The 8,595-nt window shown below is 44.8% G+C and overlaps 1 protein-coding gene and 1 long non-coding RNA gene across 2 annotated transcripts in view; both read right to left on the reverse strand.

The window, feature by feature from the left end:
* Nucleotides 1–4: 4 nt before the first annotated feature.
* Nucleotides 5–2,302, reverse strand: LOC118333811. Its single transcript, XR_004796991.1, has 2 exons — nucleotides 2,163–2,302; nucleotides 5–1,662 (listed from the first exon to the last, which is right to left on the reverse strand). It is a non-coding gene; the product is annotated as an uncharacterized LOC118333811 (long non-coding RNA).
* Nucleotides 2,303–3,447: 1,145 nt separating this feature from the next.
* The window catches only part of si:ch211-235e9.8 (uncharacterized protein LOC100002196 homolog), a 26,784-nt gene continuing 21,636 nt past the window's right edge, over nucleotides 3,448–8,595 (reverse strand). Inside the window, exons 5-6 of the mRNA XM_035669598.1 lie at nucleotides 6,152–6,448; nucleotides 3,448–3,630 (exon numbers count right to left, since the gene is read on the reverse strand). Coding sequence (XP_035525491.1) covers nucleotides 3,485–3,630; nucleotides 6,152–6,448 — 443 coding nt within the window. The 3' untranslated portion in view covers nucleotides 3,448–3,484. The remainder of the gene's footprint in view (nucleotides 3,631–6,151; nucleotides 6,449–8,595) is intronic.

The raw sequence follows: 8,595 nt of genomic DNA on the forward strand, positions 1-8,595 counted from the left end.
AAAATGATTTTTGATCCCTCTTTATTTTTCAAAAACATGAAAAACGGTAACGAGTGACAACCAGTTCCCGCCCCCTGCCAAGTCAAAGGCATTCACTTACATCCTATTATAGAAACCACGGACAGACAGTAATTTCCATTTTTAAAATACAAACTAAACACTAAGTCCAATTCTTCCCTCCATTTCTAAATACCGTATTATGCCGAGCTAACTAATTCAACAGTAGAAGTGAAGAGGGAATCGAGGAAGAGAGAACTATAACAGAGCTGTCGAAGCATTTCACACCAAAGACTTTTCTTTAGACATACTGCAACGCTTCCCAAACACACGTATTTTATGTCACACCAGCACATCCGTATCAGGACCATTCGTACTTGCTGCAAGCCTTTAAATTACACACCCACACTGCAGGACTGATTGCTAGAACAGAATAAGGACAGCTCTCTCGAAAAGGACAGAAAGAAAGAAAGAAAGAGTGAAAGAACATGATTCTGCTTATGTATTCCCCCTAACTCACTTACAACTTCTCCTCACAGAACCGCTGAGCTACACTTAAATGTAAATTTTTTAAATATAAAGTACACTCGCCATCAGGCTAGTATCCCTTATCGATACCCTTATAGTTTCCTTCTGTATCTATGGCTAATCAGATGGCGATAAAGGATGCGAGAAGAACTGTGCAATGGAGGTTGCAACTTAATATCAAGAAGATTTCCGTAGTTTTTTTGTACATTCACTTTATATTCATTAGATCGCCTGCAAAATATAAGGAGGAATATGTTTCAATTCTTAATATAGAGGGGTGTGGCCAGAAGTGAAACATGCTTTACAGTTTTGACCCCAGGAGAGCAGTGCAGCAGCAGTTTTTTCACTGTTAAATGACCCTTTAAGGAATAAAAAAAATAAAAAGGGAAATCAATGAATGCCTTCAGTTTTACAGGATAAGCTGGTTCTGTGATCAAAATAAGAATGTGCTTATTGAAGTTAGTGGCTTAGCTGTTGGCTTAGGAAGTGTAACACTAATACTATCAAGAAGAGGTCTGTAGTGTAATTTTAAAGACTGAAAACAAGAGGAAAACTGAGGTAGCAATGTAGCTACTGTACATGAGTAAAGAATGTTTCTTCATAAAAAAAGACCCAGCAAGTGCTTTCCAGATGTTGCATTTTCACACCGAGGTTGGGCACTGTAAAGAATGCTGGTGACTAAGAGATAACACTGTAGGTTCACATCACAAGTGGCTGGGCAGTGATTGGGTTAACAGGATGTGGTACTGAGGTATTTTACTGGAGTGATTTTTGAAGCAGTAAACACTGTAAGGAAAAAAAAAAAGTGGACTGAATGGCTCAGTTTTGTCCACACAGCAGTAAACAGGTTGCGTTTCACAGAAGTTACAAGAACAATTATTGAAGATAAACCAGAGTTGTGTTCTACTGACTGGGCTCATCGGGGACATGCACGTCAGAATGGAGTGTCACTTTGTTGACGAGTTGGTTCCATAAAGCAGGCATTGATCTGAACACTGTATATCATGTTTATCTTTACATTGGAACTATACACTAGTCCCTTGTGTTTTGAGGGGTAAAAGGAGGAAGGGAAAGTGTAGGAGAAAGGCACATCCTCTTCATCTGCAGGACAGAAAGTCATCATTTGGAAGTAGTTTACTGTGGTGGAGGACAGAGAAACAAAGGTCAATAGTGCTGTATATTATGTGTCTGTATGAATACATTTAAATTTCTACATCCCTAGAGTGTATTTAAAACTTAGGTTTAGGAATGTAGACATGCTGGCTACGAGTACATTGTGTCCACAGCCTACTCTACTATGGAATAAATAGTCAAAGGCTCAATACCTTAGCTGGAATTACTGCATTTGCATCCTAAGAAGACGCCGTTTACCCTGAATAGCACAGTTTAAAATCCATGTTAGAGTGATTTTTGTCAAAGCCCACAATGCTTAAGACAAGCTGCAGTGAAAAGTTTATACATATTCTTAAGTATCCTGATAATAAAAACTGGTCTCTTTAAGTCTCTCTCAAAATACTGTTACAGTCTACAACCAAGGCTGGAAAATATGAGAAATGTACTCTTGCCAAGTATATACTGATAAACTTCATGGAATCTTTGATCACCCTGAGATCAGTCTAAAAACAGTTATCTAGTACCTCAGAAGCATCGCCATCGTCTGGAGCCGCGATGATCCTACCAGTCATGGGCCCCACTCCCAGCACCATGGGCCGTTTTTCTGCTTTAGGTGTTCCTTCCAGAACCACAACAATGTACTCTCTTTTGGGAGCTTCTGCTGGGGTCTCTGGAGGGGCTACAACCAATTCTTCCACTACAGGGATGGCTATTCCTACAGCGGGGGCTGCTGCAATTTCTTCCACAACTATGGTGGTGACTGGTTCTTCAACTAGAGCTGTGGTATCATCAGGTTCTATTAGTGCAGGGACTTCTTCGGCAACCGGTGCGGCCTCTACTGGTGCGGGGGCTTCCTCGGCAACCGGTTGCGGCTTACTGGTGCGGGGGCTCCTCGGCAAACCGGTGCCGCGGCCGTCTTACTGGGGTGCGGGGGGCTTCCTCGGGCAACCGAGTGCGGCCTTCTACTTTGGGCGGGTTCCTCGGCAAACCGGGTGCGGACTTTACTGGCTGCCGCGGCTTCCTCGGCAACCGGTGCGGCCATCTACTGGCTGCCGGGGCTTCCTCGGGGCAACCGGGTGGCCTCCTACTGGTGCCGGGCTTCCCTCGGGCACGGTGCTGCCTCTACTTGGTCGGGCTTCCTCGGCAACCGGGGTGCGGCCTCTACGCGTGCGGGCGGCTTTCCCTCGGCAACCGTGTTCAGAGCCTTCGGAACCGGTGCGGCCCCTTCTACTGGTGCGGGGGGCTTCCTCGGCCAACCGCGTTTTCGGCCTCGGGGCAACCGGTGCGGCTCTACTGCGGTGCTTCCTCGCCACCGGCGTGGCCTCTACTGGGTGCGGGGCTTCTCGGCAACCGGTGCGGCTGCTACTGGTGCGGGGGCTTTCCTCGGCGCAACCGGTGCGGCCTCTACTGGTGCGGGGGGCTTCCTCGGCAACCGGGTGCGGCTCTTACTGGTGCGGGGGGGCTTCCTCGGGCAACCGGTGGCGCCTTTTACTGTGCCGTGCCCGGGGCTTCCTCGGCAACCGGGTGCGGCCTCTACTGGTGGCCGGCGGCTTCCTCGGCCAACCGCCGTGCTGGCCTTCTACTTGGTGCGGGCTTCCTCGGCAACCGGTTCAAGGGCCTCGGGCAACCGGTGCGGCCTTACTGGTGCGGGGGGCTTCCTCGGCAACCGGGCTGGAGCCTTACTGGTGCGGGGGCTTCCTCGGCAACCGGTGCCGGGGACTTCCCGGAACCGGTGCGCCTTACTTGATGCCGGGGGGCCTTCCTCGGCAACCGGTGTGGCCTCTACTATACGGGGCTTCCTTTGCAACCGGTGCCGGCCCTCTACGATGCCGGGGGCTTCCTCGGGCTACTTTGGTGCAACCTCAACTGGTGCAATTTCTTCAACGGGCTTTGCCTGTACTGGTACCAGGGACTCTTCAACAGCAGGTGCCAACTCTTCCTTTACGTCAGCTATCTTCGGTACCTCTAGAGTAGAGGCAGCTGCCAGCAGCACTGAAACACAAAATTCAGCCACCCAAACATCACTGTTGCTGAAGTTATAGTTTCCCACATTTAGCTTATGCAACTTGAAGTACTTAGCCAAAAGTGATTTTTAGGGCATTTGTGAGGATTTAGCGCCAGCAAATCTGTTGGCTTGTGACTACATGCAGATGCAAGATCAACACCCAGTAGTGGAAGAAGTAGTACAACGGGTGGTACAGGAAAGCTGTGTTAGTCAGCTGGAGTATCGATGCAGTGCCACAAATCAACAAAGTTTTATATAAAGATAGGAAATACACACCTTCCCATAGAAATTCAACATAGGCAAAAGCAAACGGCATACGTACTTAATGGGCAGTTTGGTGAGGTTTGGATTCACTGCTTTACTCTCCAAGAAATTAGTAAATCTGTCTAATAGTGGATTTTTTTTTTTATTTTTTTTTTTAATAAAGATATCTTAAATTTGATTATTAAAAATGTGATGTCAAGAAACAGGATATACTGGTTTAAACATTTTATCTTTTAACTTATACAGCATACTTCTATAAAGTATGTGTGAAGACCTAGAACCTTTAAATATCAGAGACTGGGGATTTTTAACAATACATATGGAAAATACTGTAGCTATATAACGCACATATACCCATTAAAAGTATATCACCAAAGCAGAGTTTAATGCAGAAAGCAGTGAGGAAATACTGTGGAGAGCTTGATTAAAATACTCAATAACAAAGAGGCTAAAAATCTAATTGTTAAACTGGAATTGAATTATTTAAAAAAGGCATACTATGCAGGATTTGTCCCGTTTCTGTTAGTAAACTCGGCATTAAAAGTTGGCCCCTCCTCTCCAGCTCGAGGGGGGGGCCACAGAGAGCACCTTTGGTTGAGTTACATAGAGAATAAATAAGAAGAGGGAGTGACGTTAGTAGCAGTTAGCAGTAAATCAGAAATAAAACAGCAGTTTCAGAGGGATTACGTTCTAAATCACAAATAAATATGGCCACTCCTCTGCACAACCCTGCAGGAAGGTGCCATATAATTTTGATTTTGTGTGAATGCAGCTAGACACTGACACACAGACTTGCAGTTTGTTATGCATCCATAACACAGACAGGTACCAGAGGAGAGAGATAGACGACTCTTTATAGAACCCCTACCTCACACCCAAAGGTGGACGCACAGAGACATCCTGCACACAGTAAAATAAGAAAATACAGGCAAGGGCTACAGGGTCTCTGCAGATATAGACACTTCTAGTGGGTGATAAGTGATGATTGTGAGGGAATATGTTTGTATGAGTCTATACATTGTTTTTATTTCTTTTGTTTTAAAAGGAAAATCTATTATATTATAGCTCTAATAGAAATGACCTTAAAAAAGACCAATTCAGACAAATTAAAGACGGCAGTAAACCTTTCCGGTTTGATAAAAGCTTTATTGTATGGCTCGATTAATTACCGTAAACTGTTCACAGTGCTCATTATCCAGTTATAAGCAAAATATATATGATCACATATGATTTGAGTCACTCGGCAACCTAATTACTTCTTTGACAGTTTCACATTACATTTAAGGAAATTAGCACACTGCAGCAGTTACAGAGTTTGTACACATCTCATCTTGCTGTAGGATATACACAACTGTACGACAGTCTAAGGAGAAATAGGCTTTTACCTGCTCTGTGATGACTGGCAAAGTATTACAACATTACAGAGGTTTAAATCAAACAAATACAGTGTCTTGTCAAATGTCATTATATAACATTAGGGGCTTCATACAAAAAGATACCATTGATAAAGCATTTGAGGGCTGTTGGTTGTTTTCTTGCCACGTCTATTTACTTGCATGTAGTTGGTTGAACCCGATTCTAAGGCTTGTGGTATTTCTTACAGGGAAGGAGCTTTTTAGTACTGTTAACTGAGCCGTATCAGGGCCAATCTACATGAGTGGTGTTTGTATTGAGAGTGATCACATTTATTTCACCCATAACTGCAAATGAGCGTCACGTAAAGACCTCACTGCCACTTTGGAAATGTCTCGCTGTGGTGTGCAGCTGTAAATCAAGAGGAACCTGCGGAGAAATTGGCCTTGCTGGTTTTTAAAATCTCCAGGCCTCATAATAATCTGAACGAATATAGACATACACAGCGATCTAGGCTGCACACCGGAAAAATCAAGTCATCCTTGCGTGAACAAACGCTTAATTTGCACAAAGTGCTCCCCTTTACACGCACTCCAATAAATACAAGAGAAAATATACAGTTTTAGGAAGACAAGAGAGACTGATGGATATAGGTGAACCCAGGCACCTGAGGAGAAGCAGCTAACCTCTAGTGGTTCTAGACGGTGACTATAAGTTACCAGTTGTATTGTTTCCAGTGTCATGTTGAGGAGGAAGACCTGTTGTCAGCGGCTCTTTAATTAAAGTGGTTGAAATATCCCAGTGTGTGTCTGTTGGTGTATGTGTCTCCCTGTAGTGAATGTGTGGAACCTCAGGCCTCAGAGGCCTCCTCCTCAGATGAAGAAGTCGTACCATTGCTTTCAGGCTCCTCTGCAGCGACGGTGGCTGGTTCCGCGACAGCCTCGGCAGCCTCCTCAACAGCTTCAGCCACTTGGGCCACTTCTTCTGCGACTGCCTCCACTTCCTGCGCAGCCTCAGCAACCTCCTCCGCCACCTCGGCAACCACCTCAGCAGCCTCTGCGACCACCTCGGCGACTGCCTCCACTACAGTCTCTACCTCGCCATCAGCAGCAGCAGCGGGCTCCTCTTCTGCAACCTCTGCCTCTCCACCATCCTCCTCAGCTGCCGCAGCCTCCTCCTCCTCTCCTCCTGGAACACAAGAATCAGAGGAAGAGTATTAACCAGAACTGCTTTGATTCAACACATTGTTGTCCACTACAGTGAGCAGCCTTTTCACTCTACGACCCCCCACCCACCACCCACTATTTATGGTGCAGCCACTGTGTGTTTTCTACAGACACATGCAGTTTGAAACACTGCAGGTAAGAAGATAATCACTCTTCTCAAATGATGACATTTTAATTGATACTTCAAAAGCAGCATTATGCAAGATCATTCATATATTATCAGTGGCTGGGTTTCCATCTAAAATGTTTTTTCTTTTTAATGCACACTACGCTCAATATATTAGGGATGGCACTTTTTATTGGAAACTAAAAAAAAGGGGCGGCTGTGGTGCAGAGGCAGAGCGGGTCGGCCCCCTAATCAGAAGGTTGTTGGTTCGATCCCCAGGTCCTCCCGCCACATGTCGAAGTATCCTCGAGCAAGATACTGAACCCCAAATTGTTGCATGTGTATGAATGAGTTTCTGTTAGATGGACTTTGCCATCACTGAGTGAATGTGTGTCAAAGGGTGAATGTGGCACGTAGTGTAAAAAGCGGCTTTGAGTGGTGGAAGACTAGAAAGGCGCTATACAAGTCCAAGTCCATTTTACATTCAATGAACATTACAAGGCGGAAAAAAAATTACTATTTTTATCTGGGAATAATCTACTGAATAACTGGAAACTGAATTCTAAATTAAAAGTCTGTCATGGACTTTTCCCCACCTGTTTGCGGCTTTTGTTCATAATTGAAGGTAGAAGGAATATTAGTTACTCCAAATTCTCTGAGTATAGGCGGCAGCCCTCTCAGGATTATCAGTAGTGGGTTCATCCCTAACTTCATGCCAGCACAGAAGACTTTTATCTACATCCACTTACTATGGGGCCCTCATCTTGGTCTGACCTTGTGTATAAATTGAGCGGAGACAGGACAATCTGACAGCTTTTTCTTCAGTAGTTAAATGAACCCAGTTGGGGCGCAGGTTATAGTAATCTGGATACAAATAGGTCATTAATGTTCCGTTTCGTACAGGCTTCGCCCCTGTAAATGGCTAATGCCCCAGGTGGTTGTCCAGTACCGAAAAAAACACCAGCCACTTCCGCTCTGTCTGGGTTCTCTGTGGTATATATGATATTCATTGAAATAGCATAACACCATCCATTTTCAGTCTCTGGTTTTCTGAAGTCCGTCTCAAGATGAGATGGACCAGTTGGGATGGAACCTTAGCTATAACAGCTAGATATTTCTAGCAGGTTGATCCAGAAGTACTATTTAGACCAAGCAACTCCAACCTTACCGCTGCCTCAACTTAAATATGTCATCTAGAAAAAACCCAGAGGCAGCACCAATTACTACACAACTGCATGCAAACCGAAATGACAGAAGGAAACGACAAAGACGAGAGGGAGGGGAGGGTAGGGGAAAGGGCAGGAGGGAGAGGGAGAGGAGTGGTGGGTTACGGTGCAAGTAGAGGGAGCGTGAAGATGCAAATCCTCGGTTCTTACCATCCAATTAACAAGCTATCAGTTATCTGGACTCTGAAAGTGTTCCGAAGTGGACAGATCACCGAGACATGCCAGGTTAGGTTGTGCGTCTTTTAACTTTTTAACTGAGATTACCGCAACCATTTGGTTCTACATTACAGGATACACCGAGTTTGGGAGATTGGCTCAGGGTACCAACTACTATTCGGCTACTGGGCAGTATAATAGCCCGCCAGCAGTTACATTTCATGATAATGGCTAAATTAACCTTTAGCATACATTAAGCTTCTGTTGAGGCCTGTGGTTACAATGTGGAAAACACCCTTGCTAGTTTCAGTAAACATTTCAGATTTTTGTAGCATTCAAAACCAGTAGTGGTGTTTGAAAAAATGATGTAGCACATTGTTAAGAGAAAACATTGTCAACAATTGGATTGTGGAATACTTCTGGATCAAGTCCATTTATCTTCTTCACAGTTTACCATTAACATTAGCAGCGAGAGGCAAACAAAATGATAGAAAGGAGCACTGATTCAGCATCCTTCAGAGATTTGTCAGGAGGTTATAAGCCGAGTGGAGGACTCGTTTTCTTTCTTAGCAGACAGGGAGAGGAAGGTAAGAGGAGGAGGAAGATTAGGGTTTGTTTATT

This window comes from Morone saxatilis, unplaced genomic scaffold (assembly GCF_004916995.1).
Source record: "Morone saxatilis isolate NCDOM2014 unplaced genomic scaffold, NCSU_SB_2.0 Contig22, whole genome shotgun sequence".
Lineage (NCBI taxonomy): Eukaryota > Metazoa > Chordata > Actinopteri > Moronidae > Morone > Morone saxatilis.